This window comes from Alligator sinensis, unplaced genomic scaffold (assembly GCF_000455745.1).
Source record: "Alligator sinensis unplaced genomic scaffold, ASM45574v1 scaffold808_1, whole genome shotgun sequence".
Lineage (NCBI taxonomy): Eukaryota > Metazoa > Chordata > Crocodylia > Alligatoridae > Alligator > Alligator sinensis.
This window is the reverse complement of record NW_005842255.1, coordinates 1678348-1705794: the sequence shown is the minus strand read 5'-3', so window position 1 is coordinate 1705794 and position 27447 is coordinate 1678348. Positions and strand designations below refer to the sequence as shown.

The 27447-nt window shown below is 40.5% G+C and overlaps 1 protein-coding gene across 2 annotated transcripts; it reads right to left on the bottom strand.

The window, feature by feature from the left end:
• Positions 1-406: 406 nt before the first annotated feature.
• Positions 407-27447, bottom strand: HSF2 (heat shock transcription factor 2). Of its 2 annotated transcripts, none has more exons than XM_006027602.2 (13): positions 27111-27447; positions 14105-14213; positions 13762-13889; positions 11670-11794; positions 10602-10677; positions 8224-8285; positions 8002-8086; positions 6863-7032; positions 4941-5210; positions 3649-3754; positions 2485-2538; positions 1600-1684; positions 407-1175 (listed from the first exon to the last, which is right to left on the bottom strand). In XM_006027602.2, exons 1-13 carry the CDS (start codon positions 27306-27308, stop codon positions 892-894), a joined length of 1752 nt encoding a protein of 583 aa, XP_006027664.2. In that variant the 5' UTR covers positions 27309-27447; the 3' UTR covers positions 407-891. The 2 variants fall into 2 exon arrangements, with proteins under 2 accessions (XP_006027664.2, XP_006027666.2); XM_006027604.2 differs by having other exon boundaries at positions 3649-3727.

The window sequence follows — 27447 nt, the reverse complement described above, 5'->3', positions numbered from 1 at the left end:
TGTGTTCTGGCTGGAAATTCTGGCCGCAGGGCTCCACACGGTCTCCAGTTTGCTGGACCGCAGCATAAAAAGTTTGGGAACCGCTGCCCTGCACAACCAAGAACAGGAAGGGGAGGAAGAAGAAGGCCACCCACCTCCACCCCACTATGTTCCCCAGCACAGTGGTAGCAGATAAATTTAGGATAATCCCCCACTATTTGGATTCTAGATATGGAAAGTTATAAACTTACTTCTAAATCTATATTTAAATATTTTCCCAGGTCTAGGGGCATCTTAAATTCAAGATCATCTTGAATACAATATATGTTTGCTCCCACTAAAACTAAAGCAGAAATGAGTCAGCCAAAATGCAAGTACCATTCTCCCACTCCCAACAACCAATAAGAAAGTGTGGGTCCACTTCAGGTCCTGGTCCCCCACAAAAGTTGAAGTTATTTATTTAAACAGAAGTAAAAAACAACAACGACAAACCAAGGTATAGAAAGAAAACATTCAGAATACTATTGATCTCTTAGCTGATCATTACTGATTCACTCGATCATACATAGAATCAAAAGTATGAGAACATAAAACAAAGCTTTACTACTGACACAATGTTTGATTACGTGGGATATTTTTATATACACCTAATACCAAGTATCTGACAACAATAAAGGAAGATAGACTTGGTCTGACGTCTTGTATGTGAACTGCTGGACAGCTTAGATAGCTACAAAGCCAGTTAAACAGCTCTTTAAATACCATTTTTTGTGTAGGGGGAAAAGATTCCTTGTGTAAACAGGAACTGCGGAATCTGAAACAAAAGTGACTTACAAAAATTCAAAGAGATACCAAACCATACTCTAAATAAATAGTTCCATCTTGATGAATATATACAGAACCTCCATTATGTTAGTTATCCAAAAATGGCATATCTGTGTCCATTGGTGCCGGGGCAAGTTCACATAAATAAAACAGCGTGGCTTCACTTGCTTCTGCCTCTGTCAGGGGTTCCAGCCTCACTAATTTGCTTTGAGTTGGTTCAGGGTCCAGACTGCTCTCCAGAAGCTCGTCCACTTCTTTGTCAACAGAAGACATGGATTCAGCTGCAGAGGTCCCACTTTCAATAGCTGAGCCTGGATTCCCATCAAGAAATGCAAAAAGTGGGAAGGCTGTATACTGAATGAGCTGTTTATCTACAAGGGAAAGAAAAGCAATACATAAGAATGTCACTAGGTCTCTCTCAGTCCTAACTGCCAAGTTTTTAATTTACCCTACATTAGCAACAAACCATGATAATTATATTTATATTGACGTCTTATTTTTAAAAACCATTGCACATACTGCTGAGGAGTACCACGAGGTGAATCAAAATTCTCTGTTCAGACTTGTCTGAAAGAGCACCTTCGGTTTGTCCTTGCACCTGGTGCAACACAAGATTCTCAAGAGCAAATAGCAGATTAGTAATGTGCTGGTCATTTTTTGTCAGCATGAAACATATCAGGCAGACAGCTCATGACTAAAGTAACTGCAACACCAGATTAGAAGCATCTTTTGGTTCAAGTTTCAGATGAACTTCAAAACTTTTCTTGCAAAACATCTACCATATATTGTACCAACCTGATTTGGGCTTAGAACTTTGTGCATCTTGTGAAGCAGGAGGTGCTCCGTTGCTCTTTGTAGTTTCTATTCCCTTGGTCTCCAACTGAAAAAAGAAAGAAAAAAGTCAAAACATACACCTGAGACCAGTTTTAAAATAAACTGCTGTCTAGATACATAAGTTACAAAAAAGTAGAAAATGACAAGCTACCTGATTAATCATTACAATAACCTATGCCAGGGGTTTTCAACCTTCTTTTAAGGCGTGTACCCCTTGTGGGTACACGGTGCGGAGTGATGGGTGGCAGCGCTCCATCCCTGCCTGCCCACTCATACCCCCTAGCCTGTTTCCAAGTACCCCCCGGGGGTACGCATACTCCCGGTTGACAACCCCTGACCTACGTGAAAGTTGTGGTATACTTATTACATGACTAATAGATCCTAGTCTAGAAAACAAAATGGTAATAGTTGTGTGTTCAAAAACAGAAGCAAGTTCAGGGAGGATTATCTAACCAGTTGGGAAACAAATAAGTTGTCTTGACTCTTATTCCCTCAGTTCCACTTCCAATTCTAGCCTCACTTTTTCCATATATTATTCCTATTACCCCTCTGTATTTTTAGCTCTTCCAAATGGTGCTATATAATTACTAATTTCAAGAGCATTTTACACCCCCATTTCAGATCAGTCACTTTCCCCTTAACTTTTGCCACTTTTTGCCTTTCTTGCTAGTCAGCAGGACAGGAATAACTTCAACTGCTGCCTTCCTACCCATGTAAGGAGGTGCATTGTTCAAATGCAAAAAAATTTAAAGTCAGTAAGAGAACAGTTCTAGGACAGGTGGTCCATAAACTCAGATTGTGTTTCTCACAACTGTGTGTTTTGGACAATACCAATTGAAAACTTACTTTAGCATTACTGATATGATCTGTGGGATTCATCTGCACGGAGCTTGTAAAAAGCTGAACAAGACAAAACACATCAAAGTTTTAAAAATTCTGCACTTTGGTATGCATGAACAGTGTAAGCATGTGCCACTAGGGGACAAAACCTGTAGTATAATTATGATAATGCCCCTAGGCCCCTTACAAATTGAGACCACCTTTTAGAAATCTGCTATAGTACCAATTTGTTAAAATATATATATTGAGAAAACATCTGTGGAGAAGAGCTGGCTGTTGCATTTTGACTTCAGGGCACAGTAACACACTTTTTCAGGTTTACGTGGCAGTGTCTGTACATGCCCAGCTCAGAATGGTCATATTAGTCATTTCAGAAATGCCAAATTCATACTGTTTAACCGCCATGTGGTTGGCCAGTTAATTTTAAGGGAAATAAAGTTAAGAAAGGACCCAGGAGAATAAAAGCACTGGGACTGGAAACTGCGGTACAACCTATTACAAATACCCCACAGAATCCTGCTAGCTCCTAACTTACATTTTTCAGTTGAAAATGGTAACTAGTACAAACTATTAACAGTTGTACTTCTGGATCCCTCTCTCTATTTGCATGCAGTTTCATCAGGACATGTATTCTTGCTAATAGCAGATTCTTAGATACCAGCCTTAACTAAGATTTCCAGCCCCCCTGCCCCCTTCTTAAGTTCTTCTCTAAGTCTGCTGTTTCTAGCACAAGCTGGACTTACTGGAAAGAAGTTCTCCACTCAAACATCTGCATACCTCACAATGCACTGGATCCCTGAGCCTAGGACCTAGACCTAGACAGTCTGAGACTCCCAACAACCTTTCTCCTTCCAGAGTAGATGCAAATACACATACTGGACCACCTACTCCACAGATGAAGAGCAAGAGCTAAACGCTGATCTCTGGTTCGTCTACTTTTGTCTAAGATGATGGAGGTAAAATTATGATACTAGTGAACGCAACACTTCTTCTACATAGCATAAATAATTACAGCATTTTGAGCATGCTCTTCAGCAGTGTAGTACTTACTGTTTAAAGTTCAAGAGAAACAATATCACAGAAAATATAATTTTTCATGCAAATATACTATCCTTAATTATTTTAATCACTACAAAATAAAGATTAGAGACGGACATAAAAGATACATACATCAACCAGAAGATCTGGATCTATGCTGAACTGTCGTCCTGACAGCATGGCTTGGAAGTCCTCTAAACTGCAGTCAATACTGTCAAGATAATCCAACAGTTCAACTCTAGAAGACAGAAAAACCCCCAAAACACAACATACATTTATGCTTTGAAATGCAGCACTGGATCTAACTAATGTAAGATAAACATCAAATGAAATGTACAGTTACCTACAAAAGTTTTCTACAGTTATTTTTGAACTTCAGCTGCTTGGACCAGGCAAATGAACTCTACCATGACTGCTTGTAACAAATACACTGGCCTTGCCTTCCACCCAGAGTGAGAGGGTTATCAATTTGTACATGATATTCACTATTTATTTTAAGCACACTCACAATGCTGCTGCTGTGTCCACAATGAAGAGCAGAAGGGTTTTTTTTTTTTTTTTTTAATTATTTCTAAGTATTTAATTTGAAAAGTTTTAGAACTGAAAACAAGTACTGCTTTTGTAGTTTATGCTATAAAAATATTGCAGGTTTTGTGGGATAAACAATCAAATTGTACCATGCAGGGATGAAAAATTAAGCCTACAAAATAGTTCAGAAGACAACAAAATAATTTTTGGTTTGCTCATAATTAAATAAGATAACACAAGTTGTTCTTTTGCTATACAACACAAACATGAAAGACCCTACAATATCCTTTATTATTAAACAGCAATAATAATAGCAAAGGTTTTAGAGAAAGGGGAGCTCATTTGCAGCAGGAGGAAAAACAATCCAGCCTTAAAAGTAATGTGAAATGTAGAAGGTAAAAAAGCAAGGGGAAACATAGGCAAGTTGCACCCTTATTTGCTACATTATGGTGTATAAGGCAGGCCTGAAACAGTAAACACATAGTAAAAGATTCATCCAAGTTGGAAGGCAATGACCACTAGAGTACTACAATGGAAAAAAAATGTCAATATAGCATTTCAGAAAGGAATTGGTTCTCTAATAGTAAGAAGAAATGTAACAAAGGCTAACTGTTACCCTTTGGATGAGAGAAACCTATTAAAGTTACACACAGAGGTAAAAAAAAGAGGTAACAAGGAAAAAAAACCTAGGTAAGACAGACTGGGTCTCTTGATATTTCTACACAGGTTTCAGATTTTTTTTTTGATATTGAATTGCAGAAAAATGACCGCAAACCTAATTTTAAAAGACTCTTTGCCAAATATCTTAAAGCATCATTCAGTGAAAATAATTAGAAGCAACCATGTGGCAAAAATGAAGTTAACACTTAATATTTCTTTAAGAGGAAACTACTTACTTTCCAAGAAGGTTGATATTCTGTGAAATTACTCCATTCTCATTGAGAATGGAATCCATCATTGACACTGGGTCTTCTGCAGTTAGAGTTGACTGGTTATTCAGCTGGACAGCACTTGACATGAGTGGGTTTGTACTGTCACTGACAGGACTAAGAGGATCGTTGACTGGGATAGTGACTGGTTCTATATTTTTATCTCCTTGAATTACAGGGGCATAATCATCCTCATTATCATCTTCGACTATTACAATATCGGGAGAATGACTACAGCTGTAACACATAAGAGAAAAAAGTTACAGAAATAAAAGTGGCTACAGAACACTGGATTGCTAAAGGGTTAGACAGTACTATTCTGAAGACGTTGCTAGCAGCTGTCTAGATAACCGAGTATGAACTTCGTAAGTGGTTCAGGATTGGTACCAAAATAAATGTCTGGTTGTATCAAATACCTGAAGTTATAAGGTACAGATTTAAGCAGCAAATCTTTAATAAAGTTACCTATCTTTTGATATTTTAGTGTGTTATCACAGTACATTTTGTAAGCAATAGTAGATTTTCAGAACTTCACATTCAGGTGCAGCTCTCAGGGGAAGAGTTTTAAGTACATGCAGGGCATTTCTCTGGGGTTAATTACTTTGCAATCATTCTTTTAGAAATCTTAATTCGTATGAACTGGAGTTAGACTGATGATATCAGTCTAGATCAGTGGTGCCTGGTATTTTCCTGCCATGGTCCAATCTCTCCCTGCAGGGCCTAGCCAGCTGTGCAAGGGTTAGAAATTTGGAGGCCTGGAAGCAGTGACAGTGTTAATTGCCATCACTTCCCCACTGACAAATTTCTGGAACCATGGGGAGACCCACGGCCAGATTACACACAGCTCTAGACAAACCAACTTTACATCTGACTGTTTACCAATAGTATCAATTTCTGCAAGGTTGTTGCTGTTTTACTTGACCAGAAACCACAAGTAAAACTCCAGAGTGGTGACTATAACGGGAAATAGATACGAAATAGCAAAACTGAACATGGGAGAAGATAAGGCTTTGTCAGGGCTGACAAGCTAAATTCACCTCGTCAGGCAGAAGCATGCAGCCTTCATTAAGGTGAAGAACAGCATGAAGAAGAAATTTGGTCCTGATGCCTTTTTAAAAACAAAACAAAACAAAACAAAAAACACTGGAAAATTACCACTCAACTTAACTCCTTGATTAAGATTTGTGTTTAGGATTGTATTCATAAACATCCATTTGCCAAATATCAACTCAGTAATTCCAATGTCAACTAATAAAACTGGATTTTAAATAAAAGCTTCATCTGCTGGTAGCTGAAGAAGTACACCGTAGATTCAGAAAAACGAATTTACATAGCACAAAATAAGTAAAATGGAAATATGTACAGACAGCCTTCAGAACACAGAACTGACAAAATGGATCAGTGCTGGTGGTTACTATCAAAAAATTTGACTGGAATGACCAACTCAGAGGACATTATTTATACATGATTGAGATAGGGCAGCTGTCATAAACTAAGGGGTAAAAACCTTAAAAGCTGAAGTAACTTAAACTTACTTTAAAAAGTCAAGACAAATTGAGAAAAAGTGTGCAGATGGTATCTTTAGAAAAGCTAAAGCTTTCAGTATTATTTTGTTTTTGCTGAACTAGCCACAGTAAAAAAGCAACTGGCCTTTATCTTCTAATACAAGTGCATAGATCTGGAGGCCAGATACTTGCATAGTAGATGGTTACTGAAAGATAACCATGTACGTGACTTGATATAGCTGCACTTTCCATTTCAGTCAAGGAAGCAGTCTGAGTTATACAGGTTATCTGAACCGTATTGTGTTTTCAGATTTAAGCTTATATCTTATCTATATTGTACAATAGCAAGTTCCATCTGTACTCTAATTTGTACAGATTTCTTACTTGGAAGAGTCGGAAGTAGCATCTTCGTTTGATTCAGGAGTAATTGGAGCATTTTCTTCATCACCCATGGCATTTTCTTCATCACCAATGTCCTCAGTGACGTCATAAATAATTATGTCATCTGAAATCTGTTCCCTTTGTTTTAAGCCCTCAGTTCTGTTGAGTGGTACCTGAGAATTATAAACACAAATATCTAAAGAAAAAGAATCTGAGAAACTGGACCAAACTATTTCAGGAGTCCTAAAATGAATATGTAATTTAGAAAAAAAAAACCCACCCAAAATTCCAGAAAAACCCTTTGGAACATAATATATTTCAAGACTTTTTAAAATCATACTTAAGTTTGGTAAACACTTGTTTTGAAACAAAAAATAAGCTTACACCTCTAATTTTGTAGAGATTGCCTTTGTAATATTCCAAATTATTGGAATAGAGGTATTAGAACACTAAAGGATCAGATTAAATAAAAATAAAACTTGGTTAGACAGTAAGTTACCAGAAGGAAATATGAAAGTTATGCCATTATGAAGCTGTTCAAAAAGAACATTACTGCTTCCTTCTTGCAGCTTTCACAGGAAGCTTCTTGATTTGCCTGAGTAAACAAGTACCTTTCCCCAGTAGCAGCTCTCCTGCTCCAGCTTTATCTGGGCAGTACAGCAAATTGCAGCCACTCTCAAGTCACTCTGTTCACCAATTCTACTCCAGTAAAAGCACTTTACCATCTGGAAAGCTCCATTAATTGGCATCTGTCATAGACTGCATCTGTTGTTTACGGCAGTGGATCGACATGGCAAAAGCGAAACCGGAAGTCCCAGTGTCACTTAAGGTTTCGCCGAGTCCCACCTCTTTCTCGAGGACAACAGTCCGGCAAAGCAGCCTGTGCGGGGTCCCCACCCTGTCCCCCGGCACACTGATGCCAGGGTGTGAAAACCCTGGCACACCGGACGTGGCAGGAGGGGTGGTGGCCCGAACAGGCGAAGACACCTCCAACCCGCTGGAGAACCGGCATATTTGATTAACTGGTTTCCCCCATTCCCCATGGATGTTGGATAACAGAGCTTTTACTGTACTTCTGTATACCCTTCTCTCCCTCCCTCCAGTTGCCACATGCTCAAAAAAATACTTTAAAATAAACTTACGTGATGGGCATTGTCAGCTGGTTCTTTAACAATTTGCTGAAACAGGTTTGACTTTGGAGCTCCGTTGGTATTCAGAAGTAGTGGCCTAAACCAGAGAAACCAGAATTGTGTGAAAATGCCTAAACCATAAAGAATGTTTCTAAAAGCAAAAGAAAGGCCAGCAAAAACAGGAAACACAGCTAGCTAGTAACAGAGGACTATTATTCCCAATACTGTACTTACCGCTTTCGCTTTAGACTCACTAACTGGTTATTCTGCACCAGAGTGACAATAAACTGTACGATCTACAAAAAACAAAACAAAACAGGAATATTATTATGACTAGTTGTTTCAGATTAGTGGGTAGTCAGCATGTTTAACTTTGCAACTCCTACTAATATTTGAGACAGCAGGAATGATCAGTTGTATATGGCAGCAGTAGCCAATTTCTAGCTGCAAGCCAGAACGACCTACTTTGGGTCAGAAGCGGGCAGCACAAGTACCTGCAGCCAAATGCTGCCGAGCCCTACATTCATAGGTTGGATCTGACACCTCATATGCAGTATCGATCAGATAGTTTGCCTAGCATCTTTATACAAAGTCATCAAAGGAAAAAAGGGCAAAAGGTCTTAAGATATTCCCAGATAATGTTTGTAAAGACAAGGAACTGGAAGGAAGAAGGCAGGCCTTTTCAGATGGGAAACGCTAGAGAAAGGAAGCTTTTTGAACCAAACCATTCTGTGTATCCCAAAGAATTGTGATTTGGATAAGTCCTAGAAAGAAAAGTATTCTAATGGATAAGCTGCTAGAAAATATAATTGTATGAAAACTTACTAAAAACATATGCACTTATGCAGTTGGTGAAATGTAAAATTTGGTGATGTAGAAATCAAGAGTCAGGGAGTATATGATGTGCTGATAGAGGACAGTGATACGTGAAGGACGTGTACCTGCACTCTATGAGGCTTATTACAAGTTTTAAAAACCAATTGTTAAATAAGGGGTGTAACTTGGTAAATCAACTGTAATTGTTAAATCAAGCATTTACAACTGTAATTTGCTCAAACTATGTATATAAAACTACTCTGCTACTTCAGTACTAGCCTTTATTACACAGATTGCAGAACAGCAATGCAGTAAGCAAACAGGAATGGAAATAGTCCATAAAGTAATTTTTACCTGTGGCCTAAACAAGATATAAAGCTAGGGTGGTGCTACATTAGTAATGTAATTGCAATGTACCACCTAAGATCCCACAGTATATTCTATCAAGTAATGCTAAACTGTTTTATCTTGCAAACACTTTTAGAAGTGAATTTTAATGTTAAATGATTACAATAAATTTACATGGTAAAACAGCAACCAGTATCATATAGATGAGATCCGTACCACTATCTAAATAAGAAAAAAAATGGGACTTTTACCATGGCTTCCATTGGTAAATGCACCATAGATGGAACATTATTTGGAGATACATAAGCACATGTTTTATATTACTAATGAATGAGTTAACAAAGCCTTTTTTTAAAACTACAAATTTCACATGAAATTTGTAAGCTGAGGTATTGTTAATACATCTGTCAATATCAGAATAGCTTTGCAGAACAGAAACAGACAAAAGAAAAAAAAACCTTGTCAACTACAAGTCTGTAACTACAAAGGATATAAGATGTCACATGGAAAAAAAAGTTTGGTGTAAAAAAACCCCCAAACTCCTGCCAATATTTTGACTCCCATAAAAGCAGCAATTATTACAAAAATAAAGGTGTAATAAAGGCTAGTCCATATTCGCTCCAATACATGCTCTACATTTTTTAAATATGTGTTTACAAATGTTTAATTTGTAAACATTTACAAATTAAATTAGCCTTGCTTTTATTTCTTGATAACCAGTTGTGTTACAGGAAAAAACAAAGAAAGAAATCAAGGCCTTGTTTTAATATTAATCTATTTTGTTAATTTCACACCGGTTAGGACTATATGGATTGGTGAGGGACAGAACAAATGCTTGAGCAACAGATCTATTGCTGTTCCCCTAAAAACAGAAACAAGATCCATCTCCAAGAGTTGGGGACTTTTTTGATAGATGTCTACCACTGCAGTTTTTTTGTTTGATAACTTTGTACTAAACATGGCTGATTTCAAGTTTTTAATTACATCTTATTTTCAGTAGAATTCATGTTCCTCTGATAAGTTTGTAATCAGTGGCCAGAAATACTAGTCTAGCATGCTTTTGGAAGCAAAACTCAAATGCTGCTAGTGCAGAATGTAATCTATATAAAAATTCTGTTTGGGCTGGGCCACTGCAGGCCTTTCTCCAAAATGAGAATGGGACAATTCAGAATTGCCCCAAGAGAGGAAAGTCTTCTGTCCAGGAAAAGGCAGCAAGCATGCTGAAAACATACCCATGACATCCTTCTTTGATTTAGATTTTCACAGCCTGAGCTACAGCTCATTTTATACAGATGAAAGATTTGTTTCATTAATTCTGAAGAAAGATAGATTTCACACAGATTTCACACACTTCCCAATATGGAAGTAGTAAGAGTAAGGACAAAAGAAGCTTGTGCACATTACAGTACTTCTGGAAGAATTTGCATGAACCTCAAATGAGGCCTTACCTTCCGAATAACTTGTTGTTGCTGCAAGTGTTTTGCTCTTAGTTCTGCTACTTCTCTCCAAAGATTTTCATTTTCCCTGTTTCAAAGACGGTGAACAACAAACTAGTGAATGTCTCGCATTGACCTTTTTAGAAGAACAGTAAACTCCAACATCTAGCCTTAATTAGGACCAATGATGTTTACTACTATCTTTTTAAATACTTTAATTTTGAACTCTGCATAAAAATACAAAATATTCAAGAACATGACAGGATGTCAGGAACCTAGTATTTTCAATTTACTTAGACGTAAATAAGAGCACTGACAGCTAACCTATTTAGAGTGCAAAGATTTGGCAAGAGCATATGGGATAGCTGACACTTCTAAACTGTAATGCCACAATATCTCAACTCTAACGTACTCCTAGGACTCAAGAAAAAAACCAGAGTTAAATTAACATGATTTTTTTTCATGAGTGGATCACATTCTATACATTTATGAACAGTTGAGAAATGAAAATAAAGACCAACTACAGAATGAAATAACCCGTGTTTAAATATTTAGCAGAGATATGCCATAGAAAGCTAGAAATAAAGTAAAAATCTGAAGAGAACAAGCCAGTTCTACTTCAAACTGGGCCAATTAACCCCGCATGCAGAATATGAGACTTCATAAACACTCAGTTCCAAATTTTTATTTTGAGCAAGAAGTTAGAAAATTCAGCTCACAGAACAATTTCAAACTCTTTAATAATTGTAAAGTTGAGCAGATGTGCAGGAGCAGCAATTAAGCAAGCAACTCATATAGTGGAAGAGACCAGTAAGCTGTGTAACCAGAATTTTTATGTGAACTAGTCTCAGTGAAACTTGCCTTTCCAAACCAGCAAGAGAAAACATTTAAAAATTAAATCTATGCTTTTTGTAAGACAAGTTTTTTACAATGCCGCTTTCTTTCTGCAAAGACAAAAAAACGGCAGGGACCTCTGGCACCAATGTATTTTACCCGTGGTTTGAAATTGGTCAGTTTGCCCTGTTGGCTGTCAGAATAATCTGATATTAGTGTTAAGTTCCTTCACATAGTCATATTTACCGCTTTAAGGCAGAGAGTCTGGATTCAATAGTTTCTTGTTTGATTTGCACTTTTTGAGCACTGCTTATGATTTTGGACAGATCCTCCTGGCGAATTTTGTTTTCTTCAGGTCTTGAAGAAGAAACCTTTAAGGTGGGGGGAGGGGGGAAATCTATTAACACAGTATGTAGATTGATTGCCAAGTGTTATTTCACTGTCCGTCGTTGAAAAGAAATAAGTACTTATAAAACTATCTGAAGTTCTGAAGTAGAAATCAGTGTTTCCTATTGGCAGGGCAATATATATATTTTTAAATAATGGCCTTCCAGTAACACACACCCACCCACCCAGAACTAAATACCTTCTTATGAATGTAATACAACACTAGCTGTGCATGTAACAGTCTTGTGTAATAGCTAAAAAAATATCAAGATCTAGAAGACATGAAAACAAGCTGATAAAAAGGAATTACTATGAGAATTACTTTACTACGCAACAATTTAGTCTAAGTCTTCAGGGATGAGAAATGTCTGCATGGCTTTTCTGCAGTAATAGACATGTATTCATAGATATTAGGGCTGGAAGGGACCTCATAAGATCACTGGGTGCAGCCCCCTGCCCAAGGGGCAGGAAGTCAGCTGGGGTCAAAAGATCCCAGCAAGATAAGCATACAAATGTTTCTTAAAAGTGCCCAGAATAGGTGATTACACCACCTCTGGGGGAAGTCTGTTCCAGGCCTTGGGGGCACAGACTGTAAAGACATTTTTCCTTATGTCCAGCTTAAAATGGTCTTGAAGGAGTTTGTGACCGTTGGACCTTGTCATCCTTTGGGGTGCTCTGGTGAACAGGCGCTCCCTCAGTTCCTGATGCACACCCCTTATGTACTTATAGGCTGCCACCAAGTCACCCCATTCTGTGTATGCCTGGGGCCCATTCAGCTTGTTGGCACTGTAGAGAGTAGAAACAGTTTGCCCTGCAAGGATTCATATCTAAATAGACAGGACAGACAAACGCTAACAGACAGAAGTAAAAAAAATACAAGCCATTCTACTTCCAGGTGGATGCAAGGCATGGGTATGTGAAGTTTTTCAATCTCTTTCAGGAAATCCTTGGGGGAGGAACAGTGGCTAGCATACCAAATACAAAGTAAACAAGCAGGGAAATAAATAAATATTTCTCTTTATTCCTTGGTTTTTGATCACTTACATTACCAGTAAAAAAAATTGTCAGAACTAAAACTAATGTAATTGTACCCAAGCTGTACCTTTATTGAACCTGCAAGACTGAGGCTAGGAACGCAGAGCAGACTGTGAAAATTCCAAAACGACTAATAACTGATTTTGGTTAGCAGCTTCACGGATCACTCACTGAAGACTTGTATTTAAAATCACTGAACAGTATTGCAGGTGTGCTTAGGTTGAATGTGTGTTTACCTCTCAAGGCACAGTGGCAAGAAACATTTTTTGGCAAATTAACATTAAGAATGTATGCATAAAATATGTTTAGTTTGTTTTCATCTAAGAAAAGGTCACATAAAAACCTAAAAGGTTTTTTTTTTTTCTTTTTAAGTAGTTCTATTCTACTCTATACAGGTTCAGATGCAGCCTTCATCACCATTATTACTGGGCACTTTTCAGGTAACATTTAGCAAATTAACTAATACGGATGCATTTATTGTCTCTCATCTTCAAAAAAAATTCTACAAGGAGTGCTTTTAATAACTAGAATGTGAACTGAATTTGTATGCACAGTCAAAGTACAAGCAAGTCCACTTTGTACTTGGAATAATCATTACAGTACTTCATGCAAATTAAGCACATATCTCCTCTGCGATTTTCTCCCCGCTTTCTTGTCGTTCGTTAGAATAAAATGAGAGCAATGGCAACAGTGAATCGGATTATCCTCAAAACTTTAACACAGAACAGGGAGGCGACTACAATTCAGAACAGTATCACACACACTCTGGGGCCCCTGAAACAACACAATTCACTTAACCTTCTCTTTGTAGTAAAACCGAAAATTCCTCTGTGACTGCACGCATTCCTACCCTTTCATATATGTAGGCAACAAAAGGAAATCATACTCCATAGGTCATTTTTGACTTTTCACTCACCTTTCTTTTAATGTGTTCCAACAAGTCCTCCCGCCCTTGCTTAAAATATGGATGCTGGAACTCTACTGGGCCATCCCGTTCCAATTTCACAATGCCAGAATCAACATGAACAACTTTGCGAAAACCATCTGAAAATAAAGTTTACTATGAGAAAAGCAACACACTATGAAATTCACAAATATCCTGCCTCCATATATTTGCCCATTCTTTTCCACAGTTTTTGAAGGCCAGGTGAAAAAGGTTTATGCTGCTTTTAGGTACTTTTTAGGTACTAGGCATGTAGTCCTTTAAGAACTACATGCGAAGAGAAGGAATGGGGGGGGGGGAAAGAAGGAGAACTTACACATATTTAGCTGTCTCACAAAGCTTGCCATGTTGTTGTGCTTGAAGTACTTGGGAAGGATCTCCTTTGCAAATCTTTGTTCATCCAATACCAGAAAACTCTGGCCATTCTAGAATGAAAACATGAGAATTTAGGTTTTAAAATTCTATTAAATGAAGTTGCATAATCCTAGGTAACCATTTACTTAATCATATACTGGACTCGAACCCCCCCTCTCCTCCCCAAAACAGTAACCAATAGGAATCTTTCTTTGCTGACTGTAGGGATTAACCTATCCATTTTCTGTAGCTTTTAAGCTTTCGTTAGAAAAAAAAAGTCATCAGGCATCGCAGTTGGAAAGAGCTTTTGGAGCACGTAATTCATAAAAACTGACAACTACTTGCACATTCATACAGTTCTACAAATGTGCGATTGCTCACAACTTTTTCAAGCAACAGGAGAGCAAATCAGCAAGTGTTATACTTTTCCAGTTAAACTGAAAGCTGTATTTCTGTTATAAAAATGTACATAATTCTGTCACCCTCGTATATTTCTTGGGGAAAGCTCAGGAAATGGATACTAGGGATCCTCTTACTCACAGTAGCCATGATTCTGCAAAACAAGAAGAGCAAGTTCCTTTTTCCTTATAGCTACTACAATAGTATAAGAACTTCAAATTCATCAGATAGCCGTCGGCTGGTATGGCATATGGAGCTGTCAAGTAGAGTTTAATGACAGCATTTTGGTATGACTCTATACACCCTCATTTCCAAACAGCTGGGTGTGACAGACACTGAACTTCTCACAAGTGTATTGCTCCCAGCCTTTCAGCTTCTACAGCAAGGCATGCAATCATTTGTGCTTCATCCAATTCTTGGAGTGTGTTGGAAATAACTTTTTGATACAGCTGGTTAGGGAGGCCAATAAGGGGGGAAGCTTTAACTTACTGCTTGTAAACAGGGAGGAAATGGTTGTGAATGTGAAGTTGGAAGGCAACCTGGATGACAATGACCATGAAATGATCATGAGTTCAAGATCCTGAGGGGAGGAAGAAAGGAGAGCAGCAGAATAAAGACACTGAACTTCAGAAAAGCAAACTTGAGCAAACTCATATAGCTGATGGGCAGGATTCCTTGGGATTCAAGTCTGAGAGGTAAAGGAGTCCAGGACAGCTGGTAGTACTCTAAGATCCTTTTAAAGGCAGAGGAGCAAGACTAGATAAAAAATCAACGATTAAAAAAAAAAGGATTTTTTTCAATTTAAATCCTTTTTTTTTTTAAAATTTAACTGTACTTTTTTTTTTTTTTTTAATTAAAATGCTTTTAAACCCCCTTATAGTTTTAATTTAAGAACCGTTAAAGCTCAAAGACATCATTATAGAACAGGGATTATAACTTCTAATTATATATTATTTGAGATAATATTGCTAGATAAAGTATCTAAGAAAGAAATTCAACAGTGTGCAAAAAGTCTAGAGGTGAACGTTGTTAACCTGAGTCTTGATGGGTGGTTCACAATGATCCAGTTATATGTGCTTGTGACAACAGAAGAAGGGACTGTCTACCTTACAGAAACAATTGATACATCAGGAAATGCACACACAACAGAATACTTACAAGTAGCAGCAAGAAAATCTATAACTGTGAAGAAAAATTCAAATGTTTAGTCTGCAGTTTTGTCAGACACAATGCTGCAAATGTATCAGTGAGAAAAAAAAAATCTAGAAGAAGCTGAAGAAAGCTCCAAGCTAATAACACATGGCTGCAGCACTCATTTGATATACCTCTTAGCCAAAGACTTCAGTGCTCCGGAAATAAAAGCTGATGTTGTTGAAATTGCAAAATACTTTCCCCTAACAACCACTTTGCAGCAACTGCTCTGAAGAAAGCAGGGGGAACCAAACTAACTCTCCCATAAAATGTAAGATGGAACTCAGTAGTGGACTGTTTCAGTGATATATTGAGAACTGGCCTAATCTGATGACAATTTGTGAACAAAATTGTGACAGATGGAACTGTCATAGCCAAAGTTCTCAATATTGGGCTAAGAAAGAAATGTAGAATGTATGCTGACTGTTCTAAAGCCTATTTCCGTAGCTTTGAACAAAGTGCAGGGAAATCGCTGTTTTATTGCCGATGATGTTGAAAATTGCAAGGAACTGAGTGAGACCTTGAAAAGAGAAATACGCAAGGACAAAGTTAAATTACAGGCATTAAAAATCCAATGGATCAAGCACCATCTCCAGCTCATTTTCTTGCCAATATTCTCAATACAAGGGTCAATCCTTAACTGCTGAAGAAGAGGAGTTGGCTATGACATGGGCATCCAGCAATCATCCCTCTGTAATACCAACTACAATACATTTCAGGGCTAAGGGTGAACCATTCAAGAAATATATGTTTGCTGATGAGGTTTCAAAGAAAGTCACACCAAGGAACTGATGCAAGTTACTTAAGCACCAGAGATCCAGAGACTATTAAAGTGATAATCCAGCTTTTAACAGCAGTAGCTTCTTCTGTAGGTGTAGTAAGAAGATTTTCTTCCTTTGGACTAATTCACTCTAAGTTGAGAAATCACTTGGGAACTGAAAAAGCAGGAAAGCTTGTCTTTCTTTTCCAGGCTATGAATAAACAGGAAGAGGAAGGTGAATATTGAGTTTGCTGCGTAACCCAGTATTTTAAGTTTCTCATGTTGACATAGCTGAAATAATTTATTAAATTTTTGTTAAAAACACATTTTACATAACTAAAAGTTAAGAATTCAAAAATAAACATGCTTGTTTTGTTAAAATAATTATATTTCTTGTTGAAGGAAAATATCCAAAATACATAAGCTTGTTTTTTTAAATAAAATAATTTAAATCTCATAATTGTTTTGTGATGTAGCTGCAAAATTAAAATACATCTGAAAAATAGATTAAAAAAATATATCAAAATAAATCATTGCTTTAAAATGTATAAGGTGTACCTTCTAAAAATAAAAGCTACATTTATTTTTGAGTTGTGACTAATATGTATTAAGGTTATGTCAGACAACAAAAATACACCTTTTGTAGAAAACAATGATTAAATCAAGGCTTCCTGATCAGTGATTTAAATCGATTTGATTTAAATCAAAGCCACCCTTGTCCCAATGTGACGGAAGAATGGAAAGCATAACAGGAGGCCAGCCTGGCTAGAGTGTGGTCTCTTCAATGAGCCAAAACTCAGAAAAAAAATCCTATAAAAAGTGGAAGCTTGGCCATAGAAAAGGGTATAAAAGTATCATATAGGCATGCAGGGAGAACATGAGGAAGGCCAAGACACAGTTTGAGATGCATGTGGCCAGGGACGTAAAAGGCAACAAAAAGTAGGAGTCTACTGATAGAGTTTTTTGGGGCCAGTACTGATCCAGTTTCCAATACGCAGCCCAGCAGCTTGAAGAGCTGGGTCCAGCCGGTAAGTGTGCTGTGGTGGAAGGGGAGGGGGACAGGAAGGGGCAGACAGAGGCCTCTGAGGCGAGGGAGGGAGCGGGGCTGTGGCAGGCACTGCCCAGCTGGGGCTGGGGCTCCCGCTGCTGTGCGCACCCTGGGAGGGCATAAGGGGTGTGTGCCCCCTAGATGTACATGTGGGAGAGGGCGGGCTGAGGCCAGGGCTATGCCGGGCTTTTCCTGGAGGGGGCTGAGCCGGGCTGTGCTCCTCACTGCCTACGTGCTGTGCTGCAGCTGCGCACATGCACGGGGCATTTATTGGCCAAATTATCGGCAAAACAAAAGCTGATTTCTGTTACAGTAAATTTTCTTTGCATCAGTGCACCTCTAATAAAAAGGGATTCTACAAGGATGTCAAAAGGAAAACCAAAGAAATCATAGGCCCCTTAACATAATGCAGAAGGCAATCTAGTTACAAGTGATACAGATAAGGCTAAAGAGTTTGATACCCTTTAACTTCAGTCTTCGCAAATAACGGAAGCTATTAGATGATAACTAGAAGACAGAGGAGGAGACAAACAACCTAGAGCAGAGGCATAACAGGTCACTTAGCAAAGCTACATGCTTCAAACTGGCTGGGCCAGATGAGATGAACCCCAGTGGCTTTCAACCTGTGGTCTGCAGACTATGTCTAAGGGTTCCAAGAAAGACATCTATGATTAGGGATCTACTTAAAGCATGCAGAGGGGAAGTAAAAATCATGGACTGCTTGAGGTGCCTGCCACCATTTTTAAAGTGAGCCCCCCTCCCCCCTGCAGGTGACTGACCAATGGGCCCTGTGGCTCTGCCCCTTGCTGTTGATTGGCAGAGAGGGGCAGGGCTGAACAAAAGTCAGCCCTCCCAGTCAATCAGCAGCAGAGGGGGCATCCACCATCTTGGCTGTTCTTCTTCTTCATGTCAGTGGCCACTCCCTCCCCACGGGCCGCGAGTCTGAGCTGCAGCAGCTGCTGACTCCCGCTAAGGAAACAGCATTTTATTTTTAGTAAAGTTTTTTTTTTCCTGGTGATTCCACACAAAATCATAGGGAATACCAGTTTTCGCTGTTTCCTTGAAAATCACAAATTAAAGTAGAATGCTAACTTTTGTCATTCAAAAGTACGTGAATACCCACACTTATAATTCAAAAGGGTTTATACCTCCATTCAAAAAAATTTAGGGGTCCAGAAATGAAAGGTTGAAAATCACTGTCCTAGGGTACTGAAGAAATTGGCTGAGGTAATTGCAGAGGTACTAGTTATCCTCTTTGGGAACTTGTGGAGGCCAGGTAAGGCCCCAGATGATTGAAGAATGGCAAATATAGTGCCCATCTTTAAGAAGGATGAATGATGACCAGAGAAATTACAGAGCAGTCAGTCTGACCTCAATACCCCTGGAAAGATCATGAAGCAAATATTCAAGGAATCTATTGTGAAGCACCTAGAAGAGCACAAGGATTGTCTCTTGTGCTCTTCTAAATGTAAGCATGGATTTACCATGAGCAAGTAATGCCTGAACAACCTGATTTCCTTCTATGATAAAAAAAACAGATTCTGTGGATGAAGGATGAGCAGTGGATGTGATATACCTTGACTATGGCAAGGCTTTTGACAAAGTCTCCCAGGACATCCATAACAAGTTAAGGATAGATAGACAAGACAGAATTACTGTAAATAACTGGCTGGATCATCATGCTCAAGGAGTAGTCATTAACGTCAAGCTGGGAGCAGTTAGCAACCTAAGTTCCTGAGGGATCTGTTTGGGGTCCAAAATCTTCATAAATGATTTTGACTGAGTCACCCTTAGCAAGTTTGGAACAGGCTACCTCAAAAGGCAGAATGAACAGACACTTGGCTGAGATGGTTTAATCTGAGATGATCCTGCCTCGAGAAGGAGACTGGAGTAGATGATCTTGTGAGGTCCCTTCAAGCCCCACTTTTCTATGATCCAGAGTCACTTCAAATGACCGGGTACATCCAATTAGTTTGCCTTTGCATCCACAGTAAGTTTACCTTAAACTTAGTATGTAGGCCACCATCCTTGATATATGCCAGTGATGGCATTCCATCAACCTGTAATCCTCTTCAGACAGACTGGGAGTCTCACCTGCCTCTCCTCCCAAAAAAGCCTTCAAAGTAATGCTCCAAATTTAAAAGGGAAAATTGGGAGCATCAATTGAACATTCCTGGCAAACAGCCTTGCTCCGATGAATCATACATGGCTTCTTAGAATAGGATCTGCATCAGATGAACCAACAAATAGTTCACCATTTGAGGAGATGCAGGGCTAGAGTTCAGGTCAGGGGTGTCCAACTGGTGGCCAGTGGGCATGCAGCCCACAGGTAATTAGTATATGCCCCCCCCCGGCTCATAGCTCTGGCTGCAAAAGCAGCTGAAATCTCCAGGCTCTCTCCTTCCTCCTCTGGCTACTGCTTCCTGCCTTCACCCCAGCAGGCAGGGCACTGCAGCAGCACAGGTTGCTAAGGGTAAGTCTGGGGCTCTGCCTAGGGCAGGAGGAAAAGTTGGGCTCTGTGTGTCAGGGGCATTGTGTCCAAATGATACTGTGGCTGGGTGGGGGGGAGCGGGGGTTGGGCTCAGGCCCATGCCTGCATTGGTATGCACTGCAGTATGTGGGATTGTGCTAGCATGCCCACATGACGCAGCAATACCCTTGCTGGCATTACCCCTTGGGACTTAGAAGTTAGCCAGCCAAGCTTAGGACATGACAGAAAGTCATCTTAGTCAGCGATCCAGAGCTGGAATTGTGCCTGAGGACCTGCAAAGTCAGAGCAGACCACAGGGATGACGCAGAGAGAATGGCCAAAAAGTGTATGTGTTGCTGGGGGCAGGGAGAGGAAGAGAAGAAAATGTAATCGGTGCACTAAAGAGACTAATCATGAAGGAAGTTGTTAAAGATGACAGGTATGAAGGAGGATGGTTGTTTACTACAGTGGATGCAATTAGTGCTTAAGTAAATTTCTGAAGTCCTAAAGTTAATTCACAGTTGTAGGGTAGTTTCCATTAAAGTCAGCGAGCAACTTCTTCCACACACTTCAGTGAACTATGGGCAGTTGTAGTTCACAGCATACTAATGAAAAATGTACAAGCAGCCCAGATTTTCCACTTATGTTTTAACATCAAAAGTAGTCTACAAGACACCAGATTTTAACATCTTGAAAAAATTGTGGCAACATTTTGTCTATAAATCACTGTTTCTATACTGTATCAATGGAGAGCGTTAGAATCCTAAGTGATGAATTCTGTTTAACAAGTATACAGCATAAAAGCTGTGTTATGCAGCACTTTACCATCCGGAACGCTCTATTAATCAGTATCGGTCATAGACGGCAATACAAATCTTCCTTCATGTATCCGGAAAAATTCCAACAGCCATCCGGCATCTTGCCGTGCGCTTCTCATAGATCTGTTATTTACGGAAGCTTCAGGACACTGCTGAGCAGTATCGCTAGCGGCAGTCTCAGTTGTAAACATCTGCCATTGTGACTGCGTCATGCTCGTGCTGTATCGTGACTTTATTCCTGAATATTTCACCCATCCTGCAACTATGGCTACCAATACTCCATCAACAAGCAGAGGACAGAAGCAAAACTGTAATTATAACTCTCAGACAACTGGCATATTTGATTAACTGGGACCCCCCATTTCCCATGGATGACAGATAACAGAGCTTTTATTGTAGTTTCTTCTACTGCTGCATTAAGGGGAATAGTTATTTTGAATTGCAGTAAATAAATGTTACTTCTGTAACAATTTAAAGACTAAGGCTCAATAAATAAAAGTCCCAAAGACTTTTTTGGGCTTTGAAAGAGTAAAACTGTTTGAACACCAGTTCTGGTTGCTTTTGAGTTTTGACTATTAATTTCTGCCTTCACAAACTGTCCTGGAGTTTCAAATAAGTGAGACACTAACTCAAAACAGCTGCTATGCATCTACCTGAGATGGAAGCCTTCCACTTAATGGTGTAGAGTAGTGTGGTTCCCAACCTTTTTTTGGCCGACACCCTAAATTGGCCACCAGCAGTACCTCCCAAGCTCATGCTGCAGGCGTTGCTGGAAGCTATGGTGGTGAGGGCGCTGCCATTGCCCCCTTTGTGCACGGCAGCCCTGCCCTGCCCACCTGCTGGTCCCAGGCCGTGCATGTGAGTACGCGTGTGTGCAGGCCCTTCGCGACCCTGATTTGGGTCACGCCCCAAGGTTGGAAACCAAGAATGTAGAGATTAGCTGTTAAGGCATTTGGAATCCTCCTTAGATAAAGGGTCTAACAAATTTCAGGTGTCAAAAAAGCAATTAAATAGCAATTAGAAGCCCTAAACTACCCAAAAGCTAGAAAACATTGAACATTCAAATGAAGTCTTTACAGCCATTATTCAGAGGCAAAAGAAAGACTATTAAAAAGCAAAACAATGCTTAATCTAGCTTGGGTGGGACCTCTTGGACTCCTGTTTCTCCTTAAGAGAATTATGAGTGATTCAATTAATAGAGTAGCTAAATATTTGGTAAGAAATGTTTTAAAAAAACAACACATTAAAAAAATATAGCCGAATCACCGTCTACAGTATTTTTCTACAAACAGATCTCAGGTCTAAGTGAAAGCTGTCATCTTATTACTTTACAGAAAGGGCATGCGTGCATAATTAATAGGACTGAAAGAACAGCTTCACATAAAGCAGCACCAAAAGATTTCTAAGCAGTAGTCAGATAATTTAAAATATCTGCCTGATATTTGGTCTAGCATTTGTTAAATGGAAAAAATAGAGACCAGAACACTTAAAATACCTTCTATCAAAAGAACAGCATTGCTTAATTACATGGCAAAATTAAAATATAACAGCTTCTTGAAAAGGTTATTTTTCCATCGAAAGGCTTTCTTAAAATATATTATTTCATAATAAGACAGTGCAAATTAAATATTATCTTTAATACACTGCACTTTGACATACAAGAAGGAAGCAATATGAAAGGGAATCAGATTGTGCCAAAGGATCTGATTTTATACCTACCTAAAATTCTGATTAAAGTTGGGCAAATTCTTTTATAATCAATATTTTATCTGTTGCAAATGTGTCTGTTTGACCTAACTGAAAGTTTGAGCCTAAAATGGTAATTTCTTTCCAAAACAGATTCACAAAACATAATGGGAGAAGTCCTGTTATATTCTAAAGCCCAAGATATTTGCCTAGGATGCAAGACCCAGCTACAAACCCCTCTTGTACTTGAGATAACTTAAACCCACTTCTCATCTCTAGGGGTGCACTGATATATTGATTAGCTATTGGGTTGGCACCGATGAAAGGAAAAATGACGTTGTCAGCTATAGTCTTTTTCGTTGTTGTTGTAGGTGATAATTATGGCTGCAAGCCTGAAGCATGCTGGTGAGCGTAGTTTGGTCCCTGTGTCCCAGCACCAACCTAAGTCCACAGCAGACTACAGGCCCCGGCAAGCAGTGGGAGCAGTCACAAGGCTCCATGCTCAGCAACAAAGGGACCGTTACCAAGTCCTGCTGCTACTGCCGTGGCAATGCATGTGTGCAACAGGGGCCTGAGTGCTGGGGCTGTCACGGAGACACAGGGCTGCGCACGGGCAGGGCAAGGCACCGCACGAGGGACAGTCCGCTCCGTCAGGTACTGGGTGCCTTTGCAAAAGCAGCTTTTCCACAGTGGCTGCGGGACCTCAGCTGTGTAGGGCCAGCCAGCGCTGAGCCAGAGCCAGAGGGCCAAAGCAGGCAGGAGGAATGTGTGTGTATATTATAAATGCAAAACAAACAAACAAACAAAAGGTTCAATGTCAGTAGTTTAAAAATGCCTTGCACTATTAACAAATATAGGTTATTGTATCGGCATCAGCCGGTAAGGTTGGTTAATCATTGACTATCGGTATTAGTCAAGAAAATCTTTATTGGTGCACTCCTACTTACCTCCCATGCAAGTGACCTACCTACCATGATAAAGGGCAGGGACGACCAACCTGTGGCAGACTGGGGAGGAGCAGGGAAGGAAGTGGCAGATAGGGTAGGGTGCATAAAGCAGAGCAACAGATCTAGCAGAAAAGGGAAGCAGACTGGCACTGTTGGAGCTAAACTTGTTATAGGGTATTTAGAGTGGGTCACTTTCAATCTGTCCCACTGAAGCAGTTCTACTTTGTACAAAATATTATTCATTGCAGCAGAGAGCAAGAATGATTCTTTAGGCTGGTGGCAAAGGCATTCACTTGGGAGATAGAACCATTGGGGTTACAGTCCTTGCTCCAATTATTACGTATTTTATACAAAACAGAAAGATCCAATTGTAAGTATCAAGAGACATACACTTTAGATACTGTACTATCCCAATGGTCAGGACACCAGTCTAGGACATGGGAGACTTAAGATAAACCAGTTTCTCCCTGATTCAGGGCAAGAATTTGAACCAAAGTCTCCATTATTTTCCAGGTGAGTGCCCAAGCCAGAAGGCAATGGACAGACACTCTCTCTCTCTCATGTTGAATATGAACAAGTTTCCATAAACACAGCTGAGAGCACCCAACCCCAGAATAGCCTGCAGAAGTTAGGGCACTGCTCTATCAAGCGAGGATTCAAGTCTGCTCAGGCAGAATAGGGATCTGAACTTGAGACTACCATATCTCAGGCCCAACAGATAGTTTTGTGAATGGTAGTTAAGTTTAGTTTTTTATTGTCACTGTTTTTTCTATTGTTTAAAGAATATATGGAATAGATATCACGCATTGGTTCAATATGAAAATAAATCTATATTTGTGAGGAACACCATAAAGCTTTTACTTCATGTTGACCCGTACTATTCTTTTTCGTTCAGGCACTGAAAAGGGTATATTCATTCAGCCCTAATCCTGATGCACTGTAACCAAAGGCAAATCAACTGTGCTCTCATCTTTTGAGGACTTAAAAGTGAGTAGTCCCTTAAATTTAGGTGGAGTAATTCGAGTTAAGCAAATATGTACCTGCTTACATGACTGGTCTAATCTCTGTGACAGTTAGTATACTATAAATGGAAATATCTACCCACCTTTTAAAGCAACCCAAGCCCTACATATTAGAAATGCCATACAAATATAAAACATTTTTATAAAGTCTCACAACTAAGAGTAAAAAGAAATGTGATGGAGAATACAGTTGCTTCTCCCTCCCTCTGGAACAGCTGAAATGCTTTACAGTAGGAGCCACAGACTCATGCATATTCCTGAAACAAGCCATCCTTTTCATTCCGTCATCCCCAGCATGTCCACTGTGCAAGAAGACCTGTTCCAAGTGGCCACCCCTTAATATAAACCATCTGCCATTAAAGTAGTGGTTCTCAACCTTTTAGACTCCAGGTACCTCCTGTTTAGACTCAAGGCACCCCAGGATAATGCCAGAGCTTTGTTTTCACTCATTTTTGACTATGGAAAAATACAGGAAGCGTTCTTCTGTTGCAAAGAACTCAGAAAACCCACAGACGGGCAGAATAATTTTAACACTGGATTCCTGATTGAAATATCTGCGTTTACTTGTGAATCATGTTTTTACATCTACCAGTGCCAATGTAGCCTGGCACCCTGCAAAGGATCTTGAGGCAGCCCAGGCTGCCACAGATGCTGAAACATGGCATTAAACCATTACGGTAAAGCCAGGCTGGCAGGGTGACTTTGAATTGTTATAGCAAAGGCAGGTGAGGTACTGACCTCAGAGACTAGGAGAGACCAGAAGCAGGAGCACAGTACTTCACTGCTGCCTTGACAGACTACCCATGCCTGCTTCATCCAGCCACTGCCAAGGAAGAGGACTCTGGAGGTAGGGCAACCACACACCAGATGCTAGCAAATGAATATGTGAGCATCCATACCCTAACACGTGTTCAAATTAAGGTGGGAAGCAAATGAGTACGAGTGCATGAGCATGAATGGCCTGCCTCAAGTTCAAATTAAATTTGGATAGAAACCAGCTAGAGTTGCTACACATGCTCAAGCACTAACTTTGTAGTTGGCTGCCTCTCTTTATAGCCAAATACTCATTTCTGCCCTGAGATTATTACTTTGCAGGTCTATCTGGTCTACATTTATTGCAGGTTTCACCAGTGAATTGCATGCTACATGCAATATATGCCGGGAGCCTGTGCATATGTACCTTGCCACACATTTAAATTAAAGCTGGTAATGAATGAGAAAGAGTAAGCGCGAGTAAAGTGAGCGCATGCATGTATGTGTTGGTGTGGGTGGGCCTTCCCACATTCATATGAAAGCAGGTAGAGTACAAGTGCATGAGTGCGAGTGCCCTGCCTCATGTTCAAATTAAATTGGGATAGAAACTAGCTATGGAGTTGCTACACATGCTCAAGCACTAACTTTGTCGTTGGCTGCCTCTCTTTACAGCCAAACAGTCATTTCTATCATGTGATAATTACTTTGCAGGCATGTTGGGTCTACATTTATTGCATGATACATGTAATGTGTCAGGGGCCTGTGCATATGTGCCCTGCCACACATTCAAATTACAGCTGGCAATGAATGAGAGAAAAAGGAAGTGCAAGTGAAGGCGTGTGTGTGCATGCGTGCAGACCCTCCCACACACTCAAATTAAAGTGTATAGCAAATGACTACAAGTGCACAAGTGTGAACGACCTGCCCCATGTTCAAATTACATTTGGATAGAAACCTGCTAGAGTTGCTACACATGCTCAAGCACTAACTTTGCAGTTGGTTGCCTCTCTCTAAAGCCAAACAGTCATTTCTGTCCTGTGATTATTACTTTGCAGATATGTCTGGTCTACATTCATTGCCTGTTTCACCAGTGAATTGTGCAATACATGGCAACATGCGCCAGGGGCCTATGTGCCCTGCCGCACATTCAAATTAAAGCTGGTAACAGATGAGAAAAAGAGTGAGCGTGTGTGTACGTATGTGCTGGCACAGGCAGGCTCTCCCCCACACTGAAATTAAGATGAGCAACAAATGAGGGTTTAAAGAGTGAGCATATGCCCATACATGTGTTGGCATGCGTGGGCCCTACCACACATTCAAATGAAAGCTGGTAACGAATGAAAAAAGAAAGAGCGAGCATGTGCATGTATGTGTATGTGGTATGGGCAGGCTCTCCCACAGTTCAAATTAAAGTAATGAATAAAAAAAAGAAAGAGCGAGTGTGTGCCTGTGTGTGTTGGCACAGGTGGCTCCTCCCATACCTTCAAATTAATGCTGGACAGAAACCAGATACAGAGGAGGTGCTACACCTGGTATGTGTGAGTGCACGCGCACCCCCATGTGCAAGCGAGTGGGTGCGTGCCCCTGCATGCTGGTGTTGGGATGCACGTGCCCCTGCTTGCTCACTGGGGTGTGCGTGCGACCGGTGGGTGGTGCAGGAGGCTCAAGCACAGCCCCCTCCCACGCTCGCTCAGGCCCCCGCCCCGGGCTCGAGGGGGCAGGAACAAGATGGCGGCAGGCGGGAGACATCTCCGAAGGGGGGAGGGGGCGCGGCCGCGCGGCGGCTCCGTCACTGCCGGAGGGAGGGGAGGGCACCCCGAGGAGGGGGAGCTCGGCTCGCGCCCCCCACAAAGGCGTGTGGAGGGCAGGGTTACCTGGCTCCACGTGATGAGCTGGTTGCTGGGGGCCTCCCCGACCAGAGCCCACAGCTTGCTGAGGAAGGCCGGGACCCCCGCACTGGCGGCGGGCGACGGCGGCGGAGGCGGCGCCGACGGCTGCTGCTTCATTGTCGCTCCCAACCCGCCGGGACGCGCCGCACGCATGCGCACCTGCCGTCGCCGCCGCCGCCGCATGCGCACCGGCACCCCGCGCAGGTTTCGCTCCACCCCCACTCCCGCGCTTGACGTCAGGCACCCGCGCGCGCACCCCGCCCTGGCGTCTTCCAAGCTCAGCCGGCGCGCACGCGCCCAACGTCCCCACAGACAGGGTGTG